Source organism: Embiotoca jacksoni, unplaced genomic scaffold (genome assembly GCF_022577435.1).
Source record: "Embiotoca jacksoni isolate LCO1_2020_lvr unplaced genomic scaffold, fEmbJac1.0.p SCAF_14, whole genome shotgun sequence".
NCBI classification, from domain to species: domain Eukaryota; kingdom Metazoa; phylum Chordata; class Actinopteri; family Embiotocidae; genus Embiotoca; species Embiotoca jacksoni.
Genome location: NW_027185274.1, coordinates 13,026,702 through 13,044,814, shown reverse-complemented (window position 1 = coordinate 13,044,814; position 18,113 = coordinate 13,026,702). Strand labels below are relative to the sequence as shown.

The following is an 18,113-nucleotide window of genomic DNA, read 5'->3' as shown; positions in this document are numbered from 1 at the left end:
ATGGGAAAGTCCAAAGAGACATTACAATACAATGATGTGTGAAGGAGAAAATCAACCAATCATCACATATGAGACACTGGAACAAAAGAGTGTTTGTTCCTTTGCTTGACAAGGTTAAACAACAAATTGCTGCTGATTATTTTTCTGTTCATCCACTAATCAGTTAATTAACTAAATCATAATATCTCTCTCTGTATGCCTCTGCCAGACAGATGTGTTTAATGGTTGAATAATCAATTAGTTGATTGATTAATTTACCAGTAGTCTAATAGTACTAATTCTACAATGTAAAGAAAAAGAAAAAGTCCTGAATTGAAAACCTTACTCAGTAAGTATTGTCAACAAAATGTACTTAAAATATCAAAAGTAAAAGTATTAATTGTGCAGTAAAATGCATCCTATAAGAGTTCATATTATTATTACTGCTGCATTTATGTGTATTTTACTACTGTATTCTTAAACCAGCTTGTATACTGTTGGTCAGTGTAAACCACAGTAATGCATCATACTCTATAAGAACGTGAGAATCACACACTTCTAGAAATTTAAAGTTTTCACCTCAGAGAATCTGTACTGTTTTTAGCTTTGTGACATTTCAGATCAGAGATTCCAAGAGGTTTTTTTGTTTTTTTTTCCTCTTAAAGATTATTTATCTAAAGAAGTTTACTTTTCTCCACCAATAAAGGAACAATTAATCCTTCAATTTATCATAACCATTCAAATTCAAAGTCCCCAAAATTTGGAGATACGCGGTTTCCCCCTGGAAAGGAACAGTATGAATAAGTGTAATGTTAAAAGTAACGCGTAACTAAAGCTGTCAAGCAAACGCAATGGAGTCGGAAGTGCAAAAAAACCCAACAACCTGCCTCTGAAATGTAGTGGAGTAGTTTTATTAGGTTGATATAATAGTTGCATAATGCAAAAACGAATAACTAAGTTAATATTGGAGTGCTACCTTTCCACAAGTTATTATCTTATTATTTTTTTTTTTTACAGCTAAGATATGTTCTTAAATAATTCACTAGCAGTGGTGGCAGCGGTTCCATCGGTGTTGATGTTTGTTATTGATGTTGTTGTTTCACGGTGTTCCCTGACAATTACGCTGAAACACACTTCCCATCTCCCGGCGGAAGTGATGAGTTTCGGAAGCGCTTATTGGACTCCGACAGCTTAGCTGGCTCGGGCGTTGCTAGCGGCAGAAAGTGGGATTTTTTTTTGTGTGTGTGTGTGTGCTGCCTTTTCCACAAGTTGTATTCTTCTTCCAAATAACGTCTCGCGTTGGGGGAAAAAAAAAACAACGAAAAAAAAAAACAACAAAAAAAAAAACCACACGTTCGCCAAAGGTTTGGAGCTCCTCGGCGTGTTGTTGTTGTTTTTTTTTTTTTTTCCTCCCTCCGTCGTTGTTTACAGCGGAGTGACGGTTTTACTTTTTTTTTTAAATTTTTTTTTAAAAATTTATTTATTTATTTATTTTTTTGTCCCGTTAGCCGGCCGCGCGGCTGGCCTGCTTTTCCATCCGCGGAAACTGGTGCCGAGAAACGAGCGAATCCTGGAAACATGGAGTCGAGGAGCGCCGCGCTGTGATAACCCCCCCCCTTCACCCACCACCACCACCCCTCACCCCCCGAGTCCGCTTGGAAAAGGGAGGCTTTCTGGGAAAGGACACACAACCCCGGAGACAACGTCGCGAAAGCCAGGCGACATTCACGAGGGTGCTCGCGTGTCTGTTTCTCGGTCGTGGGCCGGCTCGTTGTTGTGAACAGGGAGTTTGCTTAGTTTGCAGTCGAAACAAGAAGCACACGAAGCAAAGTTTTTTTTTTTTTTTTCTTTCTTCTTTTTCTTTTTTTTTGTGTGTGTGTGTGCGCGCTGAAAGAGCTTCATCTGTTTTGTTTAGTTGGTAAGCTGGCTCGATTCAACGCCGTGAGAAACGTTTTTTTTCTTTTTTTTTTTTCTAAAATAACCAACGGGGTTTTTTTTTTTTTTTATTTGTGTTGTTTTTGTTTTCCTTCCGTAAATTTTTTTTTTTTTTTTTTTTTGAATCCAACGTCTCACGTTCGGTGTAACGTTAGCTGCAAGTTGTTCCGCTAATTCGTCACACGGGTCGGTTTAAACTCGGTACCGAGCGGTTCCTCATGGTCACGGGAGACTCGTCCCCGCGGCCGCAGACGACAGGCGTTTCTGGGAACGGGGGACACCGAACGGGACTGCAGGAATTTCCAGCATCTTCCGAGATCGTTTAGGCACCCGAGGCCGGTCGGCCGAACAGGGGTGGTGGCGGACGGACTCCCATCGCAGGGCCGAGAAGAGGTGTCTCTTACGTCGGATTGTTTACACGTTTCGTTGTCGACGGACTCCCCGGAGGTGAATGCGAAGGACTCGGCCGCGAGGAGTTCATACATGCGAGACAACTTGTGCCAGCTGGAGCGGTGTATTTATTTTTGTTGCCAAAATATTGTTTAACGCCGGGGTAGGATATCATCTGACTGCGCAGCTAATACGACCGAGGCCCCGATTCATTTTTTTTTTTTTCTTTTTTTAAGGTCTGCACTGTAGATTTCTCGCTGCTATTTCATTTTTTTTTTTTTTTTTTGTCAAGGAGCTCTGATTGACAGATAGTACACGTAGTATTATTTTTTTTTTGTTTTTTTTTTTGGACGTGCCTTGCAAAACAACCCAACAGTGTCCCGGCTTTTAATTGATTCCCAGCACCGTTCTCAAAATCTTTGTCTACTCCAGACGAATGCCAGAGAAGGACGCTCCAGGAAATCGCCTCACCACACTCTGGAAAATGTTAATAGGATATAATTTGCTGCAAATCTAGAACCGGAAGCCCAATGAGTGACACACAGTCCAGCTTCACTGACAGGTACAAGCACACAAATGCCTTCACTGTCTGCACACCACATGCATAAATTGAGCCCTCAAGGAAGAACATTTTGTTAAACTTTCTTGATTTGGTTATGATGATGATGTGTAATAATCTGAAACGCGACTTGCACTCTGACATTGTGTTTTACGTGGTTCAAGTGAAACGTGTGTTTGTGCTGATGCGCTCGGTAATGACTGTGTTAGACAAGTACTGAGGAAGAACATCAGATCCTGACTGAAGCTCTGCTGATCTCAGCATGGGTAATGGGAGTTTTCTGCAGACCATGAAGTCCTACTTGTCCAAGGGGTGAGAAGGCCCTGCCACTGTTTGTGTGCAAGGGAACAGTCATCCATGATCCCTGTACACCTTTCAACATCACTATTACCCCTAAGCCTTTAAAGCTAACCTTCTCCTGCACCTATTAAAACGATCTCTGGATTCAGACAAAACCCTCGCTCCGTGAAGTAAGCACCTTACCCAAGGCAGCTGTCAACTTAAACTAAGGTTGGACCAGAGGGTTAAATAGGGTGCCATGCGTGAGGAATACACTAAATAGTAGAGACAGATCAGTCGACCGTCTCGGTTCATTGAGACGTGGTGTGCATCACTACTCTTTGCCTTGCATCCCTACAGTAATGAATTCCTCTGTGATTTTGGTACCTGGTGAATAAAGAGGTTTCTCTTCTCAATCTGATGTGCTCTGGCAGTGAAACAGAAGTGAAGCTGTTGCATTACATCAAGCCTTCCCACCTGAATCCCACATACCTGCAAGGAGCGCAGGCCGGTACACTGGAATGTGGCTCGCAGACTCAGAATAGAGGGGAGCTTATTGCACAGGTTGGGATATGAAATATCCTCATGGCTAAAGCTGGAGGCTAAAGCCCAACCCCATTTTTACATGACCCCCCTCCCCCACTGCAATGATGGCAACAGTGGCTGGCACCAACTGCTATTGTGTGTGTGTGTGTGTGGTTTTTTTTCCCCAAATAGTATTACCATGACACTGTGCATGGCACTATTGCAAGCAAACCAGTGTCCATGTCCAGACGGATCCAGTTGCTTTTATCAGTACAATTAACAAATCAGTATTTGTTTTAGTCACTTAAGCAAACATGTAATGAAATTGTAACTGCAGTTGATAAGAAAATAACTCGCAGACACTCCTGATTCCGTGCAGCATTTTGATACCGTTGCTATTACAGTGTGGTGTGTGTTAAAATATCATGCCGTATTTGGTCATCTCAGATTTGCTGCAGAACTTGAAGGCTTCAGACACTGCTTCATCATTTTCTTGTCTGTTCATAGTCCTTTCAGTCAAAGTATGTGGGTTGATTTCTTTTGGTTTCACAAAATGTGTTCCTAAAAAGTCATGCTCGTTACTCCAGCAGTAGAGAATGAGGCAGGTTGTTGTGTTCATGCAAAACAAGAAAATACAAAAACCGTCTAAGAGCCTCAGACCATATCTGACCAACCGGCTGTGTACCTCTGATGCACAAAATTAGAGTTGGCCTATAAACACGAGCTATTGTTTCAGATGCAGTTGCTTTTGCGGGTGTCGAGTTGACGATAATGGCTTTATTGATTATTCCTATCGCCGTCTCCCCCCCCCCCCCTCTCTCCTCAGGTCCGCCTGTGTTTCCCTGTCCTCACTCTCCCTCCCTCGGTGCGTGCTGTTGTGCATTTTGTTTTTTTTTGCTCTGTTGGCTTTGGTGAGCGTGTGCATCCAGCATGTATTGGGGTTGGGCCGCCAGCCGGTGGGTCAGTTTAGTGTGCCGTTAGCTCTTTGTCATAGAGTTCTGCTGATCTCCACGTTTTTTTTTCCCACCACCCCCCTCTGAGGCCCTCCCGGGAAGTGGTGCTGGTGACATCACTAATAGTAAACAATAGCTCTCGGTGGGAGCAAACTGGCTGTCCGCTCTATATTCCTCCCCAGGTCTGTCGGTGTAGGCCAGGTATGTTCAGGGAGGATGTCTTTACTGGTACCCTACTGTGAATGACAAGTGGTCACTTATGCCAGTAGCAGGATTGCACCAAACAAGTTTGTTATTATTCAATTCACTATTATTGATTGTTATGCAAGAGATTTAACCATCCTTGATTTTATGACTATACTGTCAACAATAAAGCCAGAAAGCCAATCACAACGTAACAGCGCCCCCGGGTGATGTCTTCAGATTGTTTATTTTTGTCAGGCCATCACTTGAAGAAATCTAAGAACATAAACATTTATAATAAAATGAACCAGAGAAAAGCAAAAGATGTGAGATTCAACGACCAGAAAAATGTTTGAATTGGGTCAATGATTTAAAGGGTTAGTAGTATATCAAACTTTTTCATTAACGAATAGGAATGTCTCTTGATCAGTAATGTAATTATGTCAACGCCCGTTGGTAATAACATTGCACTGGGGTTGATATTGTTTACTGCAGCGGAATTTGTTTCCTCATGATAAATGTTTTCATGAGGAGTTCTGACAGCTCGGTCTGCTTGTATGCGTTCTCTGTATTTGGCATCCGTCCCTGATAATGCAGTATGCTTCTACTCCCATCTAGTCAGCGCTGACACTGAAGCAGCTGTGTCAGCTGCTCTGAACTGTGCATTAAAATGAGCATCCTCAAGTCCCGTAAAACTCTGAAAAGAGGTGCAGAGGCTTCAGCTCAGCATGCTGAGTAGTGTAGAAGTACATGAACATGCGCATGTCAAAATTAACTTTTAGCATCCTGAAGGGTAAAATGACAAGATAACCTGTCACATCTGGGAAGTACTTCCCAATAGGCCGCTGTGCAATTTGATGTCTCATCGCAAATGCTGAGTAATCGATAACTTAGTCAAAGTGTAACTTTCATGATATTGTTATATAATGATATGTACAGATTAATCAATGGTAAAAAAAAATAATTTGGCTATTAGTCGCAGCCTAAGCACAACAGTCCTGCAGTAAATCCTTTATTTATAGAGTATGATATCAAGACTTGGTTCAGAGTATTGAGAGCGTAAAATATAACTGTCACTGGAGACAAACATGAAGAAAAAAAAAATCCAAAGATTGACATCGAAAAACACATCATGATGCAAACTATATCAAAATAAGATAATGATATTGTACGATTATCATTTTTTAATGACTCTGTTTTTACAATGCGAGTCTTGCAATGCTAATGATTCCTTTTTCAGCTTCAGATTTTGTTTTTCAATGCCAAATCTTATTTTCAACGCCCATCTTTTCGAGCACCATATTACAGAGTTTGTTCTACATCTTATCTTTTTTTTTTAACCAAACCACTTCCGTACCATTGCAGCTGTTCCCCTTTTTGGAACTAACTTTCAGCCATATTTTGTAACTGCCGTGTGTAATTTATGCACTTTTAATGTACGTCATACTGAGCGTAACAGTATAACAAATAACTTCCACAAGTCAGTTAACTATCGTTAACATTTTGCGTCACTTTTGATGGGTATTTTAAAAAAAAAATTTATTTCAAGAAAGATAATATAACATTAGCAAGTACAGTGCTGTTTTCAGCATCTGCGTCTCTACAACCACCCACAGACACATTCAGGCAAGTCTCCAGTTAAATGGGAAACTAGTTGATCTATAACACCAGTACTCTGACTGCTTTCCATAATCACTCCTGCAACAGCTGTCCTACATGTCAACACATGTGAGATCTGCCACATTTATATCAACAATTATAGCTTTGTAGTAATGTGTTTTAATGGCCAGTGCTAAGTCTGTGTTGCATCACCCTGCTGTATTATCTTTCCCCATTGTGCCACCCTCAAGTTATTCTACTGTTGCAGTAACAGTTGTCAGTGTCGCATTTTGTTATTGATGATATGGTCACATTTTGGTGGCTTTACTTTCTCTCTGTAGCAAAACCACTGCAGTGTTGTTGAGTTTTCCTTACGGGTGTGGAAAAGTTGGGCTTCAGAGAGATTTTTTTTTTATTTTTTTTTATTAGTTGGATTCATTACATTGAAGCCTATTAACTACTGAAGGTCTGCACCAGATGACTGTCCAGACTGTCCGTTTTGTTTATTTATAGAATGTAAATGAGGACCTTAGTGAAGACTGCTCACACCTGGATGTCACTTTGCCAGGCACACACCAACTCTCACCGTACTCTGTTCGTTCTTACCACTCGTTTTCAGACGCTCTTTCGATCACTCGCGTCAATCTTTCCGTCATCTTATTGGACTCCCTGGTTAAGGATATTTGCCGTTGCATTAAAACTGCCTTCACCAATAAGCCAAGTAGAAATAAAGACTCGGACGAGCCGAAATGGTCGGCCTATGGTTTAGACTGGGTCTTTTTTTTCTGTGCTTTTGAGGGTCAATGTAATTCTTATTTAGTTATTTTAGTCAAGTCAACTCTGGATAAAAAGAGATAGAAAAGGGGATGGAGGTAGCAGAGAGGAAAGAAACAAGCGACGCCCGAGTGGTAGTGACGTTGGAGAGTGGGCGGAGCCTGGGCAGTAGCTGGGGAAGTCGGGGTCTAGCACCCGGTCCAGTGATGTTGATGCTTGTGGACACCCGCTACAATGCTGCCCTGTTAGCCAAAAGAGCTTCAGGGCCCAAACATTACTTTCACTCCACAAAAGACAGGATCACAACAATAGAGGAAAAGGGGGCTAGGAAAGAGAGCTGACTTGCCCAAGTGTCATGTCCTCACATGTCCATGTAAGGGTTTTGTGGCCTTAAACTAGGCTACTGCCTTCAAGCTAAATGCGGCACTTAAGAGACCAGGATATTCTTCAGACTCTACAGGGGCTTTGTTGATTCTGCAAATACACTTAAAATGCACATTTGTTCTTTTTGTAGTTGGACATGCATGCCGGCTCAATCTTTATCTGAAATAGATGTTTTGACATTAAAAAGCAGCATCTCTGCTGTAGTTGATTGGATGTCTGTGCCATGTTGAGACTCCCATTCCCTGGGACCTGATGCTCTGATTGAATGTTGTCTCTTAAGAGGCTCTATTGTAGAGAGAGATCAGCAACCTGGTGCTGCACTGTTATTAATCTTAAACTGCCTGTTTTTGCTGATTCAAGGGTGACGAGGCAGGCGAACACACCCCTCTTTCTCTACAACAATCGCTGTCAAAGCACAGGTTCTGTCATCTACCTGCTGTCACGTCGAGTGACAGAGAAAAAGCAGAAAAGCCAGGACAGGAAAAGAAAGGCAAGGCGAGGAATGTGCAGGGATGTACTGTACAATATTACCCCTGATTATATTCCTGTTGGCCAATTGCATGTTCTGTTGATAGGCTGCTTCCCTTAGTCACAAATTATTTTGTTTTGGCATCATATTGCATTTATTAAGCTGGATTTTTTTTTTTGTGTGTGTGAGTGCACTTTAATAGCTGGAACATTTTACAGCTTTGGGGAGAATGAGGTGTCGGTTATGTGCTTTTACTTGTGGTTGCATCAGCGTCTGTGTCATCATACTGTCGGGTCTGTCTCTACCTTTCTTTTTTACATCCTTGAGATTATTTCAAGGCACCGAACCAATGTGTTTGTGTGTCTCTGGCAGTGTTGTACTAAAGTTAGCAGGTAACTTAATCAACCAGATAATTTTGAATAACCCTTAAATCCAAAATGAACAGGGAAAATAACGCATTGTCAAGATTTCAGGGATCTCCTCGGTTCAGAGAAGTTGCTCATTGATTAGCAAAGTTCTCAGTTTTTTTGTGGCAGGGCTCATGACTGGCAGCAGTGGGGACGGTGCAGCATTCAGAACCACCTTCTTTCCTTTCCCAGTGCTCGAGGACAGCAGACAGCATAGCGTGAAGAAATGTCTATCCCCGGGCCCTCATGTCAGGAATCCTGATGAGGTTTATTGGGGCAGAAAGGGCACAGTTTTCCCCCTGAGGCTGTAGCTTGAGCTCCAAAGCTATTGGTCTTGTCTATCTAAAAAACAGCACACCTCTCTCTCTCTCTCTCTCTATCTCTGTCTCTGTCTCATACACTTACTTTATCCTGTCTTTAAATCTATATTTCAGCGCCACCATGGTCACACCACCGAGGTCACGTTGAGAGTGACGTCACTGTGTTGGATGTTAGGCGAGAGTGTAATACAGAAGGTGGTTTAAAAAAAAGGGGATATTAGTGCGTGGTTGCAGGCAACTTCTTTCTCAGTGGCAGGGAGTGGAGAGCAGTGACGCCATGCAGCCTGTGTGTGTGTGTGTGTGTGTGTGTGTGTGTGTGTGGCTGACTGACTCAGGTATATAGATTAGATAACAGGCAGCGCGTGTTTGTGTTCTCCCCCGTTGGCTGGCTGCAGGCATGAATCAGACTGTTCAAGAGACTGTATCATTACACCAGTGAGATAGAATCAGACGCATTTTCAGAGAGGTGGCATGAATGGCTGGCTGGTTGAAAAAGCAGATATTGCCAACTCCATAAGGTACTTGGCAAGCCAGCGGCATGACTCGGCACAAAACCCGGCTGAGGAGTCTGTGCCGTCAGCACAGAGTCCCACTCCAGTTTTAAATCTTCCAGAGTAATCTAACATCTGAGGATGTGTTGCTGTGTGCGATGTTGTGCTTCACCTCCTGGAATGGACACACCTCAGTCTGATCTGTGCAGCCTGCAGGCAACTCCCAAAATTGTCCAATCCTCTCCCAGTTTCAGACGGGCCCCACCTCTCCCTGCCCTGACAACACCTGTGCTGTGAACTGTATTGCACTGCTTCTTGAAGCGGACTCCGCATTACTGCAACTTCCCTTCTTACAAGTTACAACAGCAGCACTGTATGCCGGGGAAAGGTCAGGGTTAAGCTTTGTTTATTAAGCTTACCTTGCTTAACTTGAGTAGCCAAAGAAGCCTCCTGCCAACTCTTTACCTCACGATACGTGTGACATTGTTGTTATTTGTTGGCTCATTTTCAAATATTTGACTAGTTGCTTATAATTCAACTCTGATTTAAACTTGACCAATCTGTCCTAAATCTCATGAGATCGATTTAAAGAGGAACTGAGAGGAACCTGAAGTGCTTCCTCTGTGCCCTAAATAAGTTCGTCTAAGTTCCTTGTACACTGTTTTCCTTCCTCTTCAGTTTGGGAGACCCTTTCACAGAAATGGCTGTGTCAGAGTCCTGCTCCCTCGGGGCTGCTCGTCCCTCCCTCCTCCTCCTCCTCCTCCTCCTCTTCTTTTTTCTCTCTCCATGGTCTGGTCTGATCCCGGCCTCTCTCCCTGCCACTGTTGCTGCAGTTGGCCCAGCTCTGCCACAGTTTTCCATCAAAACACCAAACCTCAATGGAGCATTCAAGCCCAGGCCCGCTCCACTGCTGCCCCTCCCTCCCATCCCACCCTGTTCTGACTCGGCCTTCTTTCTGCCTTTCTCACTGCCTGCACATTTAACAGCCTCATCCAGGAAGAGGTCCGAGCGCAAACTTTTACAGTTGACTCAAAAGAAATGAATGAGCCGAGGAACTGAGAGAAAATGGTCTCATTTCAGCCTGTTGCTAATTTCTTCTCGATCGTCGCATCATCTGTATTCAAAAAGTTGAATACCTAAACACACACGTGTACAACAGTTGCCGTCGTTCTCACTCCGGCAAAAAGATTTACAAGCTCCCAAGTTTTTTTTGTGTTTTTTTTTTTGTATTATCAAGAATACAAATTTATAATGCTGCAACAGAGCAAAGCTTCAATAATGTGTTTATTTATGTACAGAGAGCTACGAATGCTTGAACACGTATAGTGTGTTTGCAGCAGGTATATTGTACTATCACCAATGTTTGCGTTGCACTGTTCTTATTAGTGTATTTTCTTGTATTGCAACCGACGGTTACTTTCACTGTCCAAAAATGTGTTCATTTTTCTCCTGATTACTTGTTTACACTGTCTGTTTCTAAGTCAGTCCGAACTCCCCAAAACATCAAATATATAATCATATAAATATAAGAAAATTAGCTTACACAGTTGTAGTATTTTCCCCGTTTTTGTGTGCATTGTAGTACCGCAACCAACTTAATTCATTATTGATTGGTTTTTGTTTGGTCTTTAAAATGTCAGAAAATAGTGAAATATGTGGATCGGTGTTTCCAAAAAGAAAAGCGCAGCCTAAATGTCTTGTTTTGTCCTGCCTAAAAGTCCACAACCAAAACATACGGAGTGTATCATCACGGAGGGCTAAAGCAATGAAACGAGCTTCACACTCGTGACACCGGAGACGGAGATTGTTAGCATTTCTTTCACTCGGGGGGAGGGAACCCAACTCAAAATGATGCTTGATTAGCAAAAATAGTTGGTTATCAGCTAATCAATTAGCTTGTGATGAATAATTGCAGGTCTGGTGTGTAGTCTGTGGTCGTTACAGCGGAGTGCATGGCGGAGTATTTCAAGTATCATTGGGGCAGAGAACAATAATCTACTGTTGTCTAGCGGACACGGAATTCACTGCCGATGTGGAACCATTGTGATCGCGTACTCGACATCTACTGTGAAGTTGTCCGAGCCGCGACTGTGTGTCAGCGACGCTTTACAGTGGAAACTCGGGGAGAATCGTTGCCCTCCAAAATGAGACCATTTACTATGAGCGGTCATCCTTGCAGTCGCCGGAGTCGGCATCCATCAGGAAGCAGGGCTGCTGCAGCAAACATTTCCCCGTCAGGGATTCGCTTCGTCACAGCTGCGCCGTTTCCTTTCTCACCTCAACTGCAACTGTGCACGTACGGCATTCTCTTATCCACGCCGTGTCCCGACGGCTTTGGACAAACCTCCGCTACAAGCCTGAGTCGAGGTAAAATACTCCCGCTGCAGCCTATTAAGCTGTTTAGCTGCCCACGTGACCATGACAGCCACTCTCCCCGGACAGTAACCCTTGGGTTGCTGTTAAAGATCGTGTGCTGTTGTTAGCGTGAAATGCTCAACTAGCCGCGAGTTGTACGTGTAGGAATAGAAATTGACGAGCCAGAATAACCCAGCAGGTCCTCTGCTTGCTCCTGTTATGTGTTTACCAGCCCGTCGCAAATGAGAATCGGTGGGTTTTCCCCCCCGAACATTAGCATTAAAAACACGGAAACGCAACTATTGCGATGATCGTGCTCTTTTCTTCTTAAACACTCGCACGAGTTAACACGTCAACTTGATATACTGTAGAAGTTTGTGTCTATCAACCGCTTTTCTTTTGGCTCATCGTGTTACAAAGGGGAAAGCAAAACCGAATGGGAGTTCATAAGGCTGTTTTTTTTTTTTTACTTGCCACTACATGAATCAAGTGTAGCTTTTTGTTGTTGTTGCTAATGTACAGTTTAAGCGCTGCAGAGTTTGTGGTATTTTCAGCAACTTAAAATAGGGTCGACCGCCTTACTTGTAAATTCCTCATTTTGTACTTTTGCTTCCCCATTGAAAGTCTGTACTTTTTGGTTTCCCTTTGCAGTCTCATAATGGCTTTCATCATTTCGGTCTCACAACACTCGCAGTTGCTTTGAGGAGGCAAGAGGGGAAACTTCATAACTATGAGAATATTTTTGTCGTATTTTGCATGTGTGATTATGGGGCCACTTTATAGACTCCATCGCGTGTACGCATGAACATTGACACATAATCAATGAGTTGAACTAAATGAAAAAAAAACATTGCCTCAAAGATGGGTTTTATCAGCTCGCAGCACTTGCCAACTCTGTCTCGATGTCATTTGTGGTTGGTTATGATGCAGTTTTAAGATATTTTTTTTTTGACAAGATACCCTTCGACAAGTTCACGAGTTATTTGACATGTAGTTTGTGTACAAATATTTAGCCTCTTTGGCGTTGTATTTGATGTCATATGTTTCTTTTAAAAAGCCGATTGCCCGAGTTTTTTTTTTTTTTTACACAGTTTCTGTAGCCGGCCTGCTGCGTCACTATGTCACAATGTGTAGGACTGTGTTGTAGTTGTGCTGTGATGCTGGTGAGTCAGTTTTTCATTTTTTTCCCCTTTTTTTTTTTTTTTTTTCTCGCCACACTCTTGCTGGTTGAGTGCAAACAGCAACGTGACAGCAGCACACTCGTCCACCCAGGTGGAAAGTTGTCCTCACAGAGAAAGTTTTTTTTTATTTTGTTGTACCTTTTGTTGTTTCTTATAAAAACATCGGAAACATTAGTTATAAATGAGGGAATCCACAGTTTGCAAATGGTAAATTGTGATCCAAATCCGGTTGCCAGGGGCCTTCTAGAGAAGTTTAAGAGTCAGGCCCTGAAGTGGTATGTTGATGTGTTTGTACCAACTTTTACCAGAGGCCTGGCAACTTCAGGAGTCTGTGCAGCAGAATACTTCTGGTTTGCTGTTTAGGAAGGCTACCTATAATTTGAGAAAAAAAAATAGCATGCAAGTGTATTTATTATAGTGGTGAAACCCAAACCATACTATATTTGATATCCTTGAAATTTGCAGAGCAGAAAGCCCTATCATTTTGAGTACTCGTTTTTATATGCAAAATTATTTCGTCATCATAAATAGCAGCTGTTAGCTGGATGTTTGCCTCTGTCCACGTAAACACACCTTGTTGTTTGAGGCCTTTTCTTCAGTATCGAGTGAATATGCTTCCTTTTCGACATCTAAAGTTCTCTTTAAACCGTTTTAACATGTACAAGACACTTTTAAACCACCATGTCGAGGTACAGCAGTATTCCTGAAAGCATGATTCATAAGTCTAGTTCAGCACAGACATTGTCGACAGTCGGTTGCATCATCCAGACCCTCAGAACTTGGTTTGCCTGTCGTGTTTTCATTTGTGCCCGTGTGATCAACCAAGAACAACATCTGCCTACTCAGTTTTACCATCTCTGAGCTTTTGCATTTGCATGTACCTTTCAAGTGTGTGTGTGTGTGTGTGTGTTTATGTGCAGACTTTTCCATCTCCCCAATTCAGAGGTTTCTAAGGGAGTGGGCTACTTAAAGCTAGTTTTTTTTTTTTTTTTTCTGCTGGAGGCTCTGGAACTTATTACAGTCTGGGCATTTTCATAAACGGGCTATTCAGCTGCCTCTGCGTGGCTCTGAATGGGACACAGTGTCGCAAGGAGAAAGGGAGTTAATGTGGGCTAGTAAGTCGCGAGGCCTCCTCATTTTCGGAAGACTGGTGTTCTGAAAAGTGTAGTTACTCGAAATACTGAAGAGCACTACTACAATTTCAACTTGCCTGTTTCCTATTGTTTGCGTCCATTTACATTTCCATACGACACTTTGTTCATTTCAAGCCGTGTTTGACACTGCACCAGTGTCTCAACGCCCTGCATAAAGAGATGTGGGCATCACAATAAAGTTTGAAAATGTTTTTACTGCTGTGGGATTCTTTCCACATTGAGACGGCAATCTTTTCCATGTTTTCCACTTCATCACGGTAAAAAAAAAAAAAAAAAATCATAAAAAAAAAAAAAAAAGAGTCTAAATTTAGCCTTTATGGTAACGATGTAACAGTAAGCCGTTCTACCCGGTAGCAGGGGGTTTTTCATACTAAATGAAGTAGAATGGCAAAACATGCTCCTTCTGCCTGGAGAAAAACGAGCCGTGCTGACTGTGCGGACCCCACCGTGGACTGCTGAATAATGGAGATCTGAGGGGCCACCCAGATAATTGGCACAAACTTCACGAGTTTTCAGGAGATATCACTTTCATCGGAAAGTACGTTACACATATAATACTGTTTGATCTTTGACACCCTTTAAATTGCTTTATATTGTTTCCGTGTTCCTCAGTGACTTACAGGGAAACCTAAACACACGAGTTATATACATTTTAAAACTCTTCTATGTTTCATTAGGATTAAATACTGGCGTTACAACTGATTCTTTTGTAAGAATTTCCAGGTCTAGTGAGCTCATGTTTTGTGAGTTTATTTCCACAAATACAAATGCATGTTCTTTTCAGCCCCATTCCATGTCACGGTGTGGAGGCTGACCTTTCGCCTTTAATATAGAATTACTTTTTGTGTAAAGATTTTGCTGTAAGTTGGGATTTCTCAAAGGTGCAAAATGCAAGATTTAAGACCGGTTTTGTAATACCACATTGTGCATTAGTCGGCGATAAACTAAACTAAACATATTAACACCGTCGTTAACGTTTTACAATTAACCATCTGATTACTCACCGCTTGAGAAAATGTGACGGTATTTCTAACTACTTTCATCGCTGTGGCAGTAACCAGTCTCGGGGCACGCCGCTTCGAAGGAAGCAGGCCATGTATGTGATTAAGATATGATTATTACAGTCAAGTTGTGATGTCCGTGAGGAGCTAATCGCGACACACGCACACTCACGGCGAAGATCTACGAGTCGGAGGACATTTGACCTGGAAAAGGCTTTAATCTGCAGCTGAAGAACTCTGATGTTTGATCTGGATTATCTTGTTTACCACGACATGGGTCTCAGTAGAAGCTGTCAGCGTGGCATCTTGTTTTTCCCCCTCCATACAGGCATAAATAGCTCAGCTTTCGTGTATTGTATTACAGTAGTTGTCCGTCGGGGCATTTCTTTGAGATTCTAATTGTCATTCTGTTTAATCTTGCAGGGTTCCCAAGAAAGCAAACAGGTAAGAATCGTTTCCTCGTCTGATTATGTTGCAGAGCCATGCATGCTCACTGGTGGGTAATCCTGTGATGGCACACGCAGACACGCCACTCGTTCACACAGATCAGGGAAATGAGGCAGGTTTTACTAAGCCTGATGTGCTGCAACACAGGAGTCTTCAGAGGTTGGACCAAACATACCCCACCAACCCCCACTCAGCTCAGGCTCACACACACACACACACACACACACACACACACACACACACACACACACACACACATACACACAGAGTGAGGGACAAAGGGGTCCCTCTTCTGAGGGCGGCCCATCACTGCCTTTCACTGTGAACAGAACAGTGGCCTTTCACAGTTGGGGCCAGTATAGGCAGAGGCAGCCATACATAGCGTCCCGAGGTTCAAGCCGGAGTCTGGCCTTGTGGCATCTCCACTGAGGAGTGTCCTTTCTCTGGCCTTGCACTCTGGGCACTCAGCAGAGCGGCTCCACATCCTCTCTGGCTGTCACATTATACAGTAGACACACTCGGCATGATTCATACACTAGGAGGTCCTCCTGCCACATTATTCTCACTGCTGAAATGAACAATTGTTGGTTCTTTCTGTTGCCGTAATTCTTCCTGAACCTTCACTTGCCTGAAGCGTCTGCTGATGCAGGGTATAGTACAGTAAGATGCATACATTGCACTGACTTTGCCTGTAGAAAATGCCATGTATGAAACACTATAGTGTGAGCATATTTGTGAATGTACTGGATTAATGCTGCTTGTGCACTGTTCCACCCGCCTGGTTTAGGTGTTTCTCACGGATGTTCCTCTTTTTCTAGAACCAGCAGCATTCTCAGTAAAGACCACCCCCCAGACAAGAAACCCAAAAGTGACAAAACCTCACTTCCCTCCAATGAGTTTGACCCTACAGGTAACTTCCCATTTTCATTTTCAGGCTCAGACTCCTGTTCTGTTTTTCTCTGTCACACACGGCCTTGTTTCCATCTTGTCCTTTTATCTCTGGATGCATCTCTGACGGCCTCATATGTTTCTGTCTGTCTCTCACACTCATTTCTTCCTTCCTCTCTAACTCGCGTGCGGTCTCATAAAACGAGTGTGATGGAGATGGTTTTCGCAAAGCATGCTGGAATGGTGAAAGGTGGCGTGTGGATATTCCTCCACGCTTTGTGCTTGATTGTCGAAAACAGCTGTACGTCAATGTTGTGCGGTTTGACCTTCGATAACTGTTCGGCTCTAATCGCTGGAACTTGAATTTGCTCTAAAAAAGGAGTTGGAATTTTTTGGTGTTAGCTCAACTAATGGACAGGAATGAAATGTATTTATTGGTTGCGTGTGCATTGCACTGCATTACAGTAACTGTTTGGCAGAAGCTTATGTTGCATTACGTGGTGCCAGTTTTAAGCAGATTAGCACAAAGAGGTTTGATTAATGGACTGAAAACATCTACAGCTGTGTGTATAATTCTCACGCCATTCACGTAGTTTTACATAAATCTGTGGGTTTTGTACGCTCAAAGTGGTTGGGTGGTCTCATGCTTGCACGCACGCATACTTGACGGGCGCAGAAAAGCCACTGAGCCTGTGATGCACACCAGTTTCAAGTTTATTGCAGGGCGAGATTGTTGAGGTTCTGATATTGTGACACTCATTGTGGTACCAGGGCAGGACAATATGCGATATGACTGAAGCTTCTGTGTTCAAAACAAAACAGAAAATCCTCTGCACCACATGGAGGCTTATCTGTGTATGATGCAACAAAACATAGACAAGATGTGTTCTCTCTGTGGTCACACAAGAAATGTTCCCTGCTGCCTGGATGTGTCTCGCACCACACTAAAATCTGTTTTGCGTGCTTTTCTGTGTGTTTTTTTTTTTTTTTTCAATTTATTTATTTTACCATGTTTGGAGTGCTGTCATGATTAAACAAGTGCACTACAGCCACAGGGAGGCAAATGATTCTTTATTTAATTGAAATCTATATTTTTAGGTTGCCTTTTGATCGTTTATTTGTACACGATTCATATTTGCACGTTATGAAACTTTGCATGTCTGCATGATGAATATAGATGCATGTCCTTTTTATTTATTAGCAAGTTGCATGAACTCTAACAATCTTTTCCTCAATTTTCTCCCGATTTCCCTTTTCTCTGTCATAATTTGAAAGTGGTTTGGATTTATTGCAGATGGGCAGAAGCAGTCAAACAATCTGGAAACAGATGTTAAAACTGACTTCAGATTCACATTTTCCAAATGATGGTGTGTAGGAAAGTCATTAATTACCTGTAAATGATTAAAATGTATTGGACATTGTTCTAAAAAGTTTAGGCAACTTTTTTTCCTCCTCAGTTACGAGGTGTAACTTTGTTATAGATTTATTTTTAGCGTCATCTCCTTTACCACAAGTTATAAAAACCACCCTCTGGGGCGGATAGACACACCCTAAATTACATAGAGCACACTGTACATGCAGTTGCATCAGCAGCATATTTATCACAGTAAAATGTATATCAAATTGAATATACAAGAGCCCTATACGAAGGATCAGCTTAAGTATACAACTGAGTCACAACACAGTCAGTGGCAGCTAGTGACAGCGAGTAGAGGTATTTATTTTTTTTTTTTAAAGATTACAAAAAAAAAACCCAAGCTAATAAATGTTCAATGATTGCACTCTTTAGTGCCGATACAAACCATTATGTTTTATTCAACTGCCTATTTGTTCATTTTAA

At 42.4% G+C, this 18,113-nt stretch overlaps 1 protein-coding gene across 3 annotated transcripts in view; it reads left to right on the top strand.

Moving 5' to 3' along the window:
- The first annotated feature begins 1,440 nt into the window (after positions 1–1,440).
- The window catches only part of arhgef12a (Rho guanine nucleotide exchange factor (GEF) 12a), a 35,659-nt gene continuing 18,986 nt past the window's right edge, over positions 1,441–18,113 (top strand). Inside the window, exons 1-3 of one of the 3 annotated variants that reach the window (XM_069148050.1) lie at positions 1,441–2,866; positions 15,362–15,382; positions 16,204–16,295. In XM_069148050.1, coding sequence (XP_069004151.1) covers positions 2,835–2,866; positions 15,362–15,382; positions 16,204–16,295 — 145 coding nt within the window. In that variant the 5' untranslated portion in view covers positions 1,441–2,834. The remainder of the gene's footprint in view (positions 2,867–15,361; positions 15,383–16,203; positions 16,296–18,113) is intronic. The other 2 variants (XM_069148049.1, XM_069148051.1) reach the window with 2 other exon arrangements.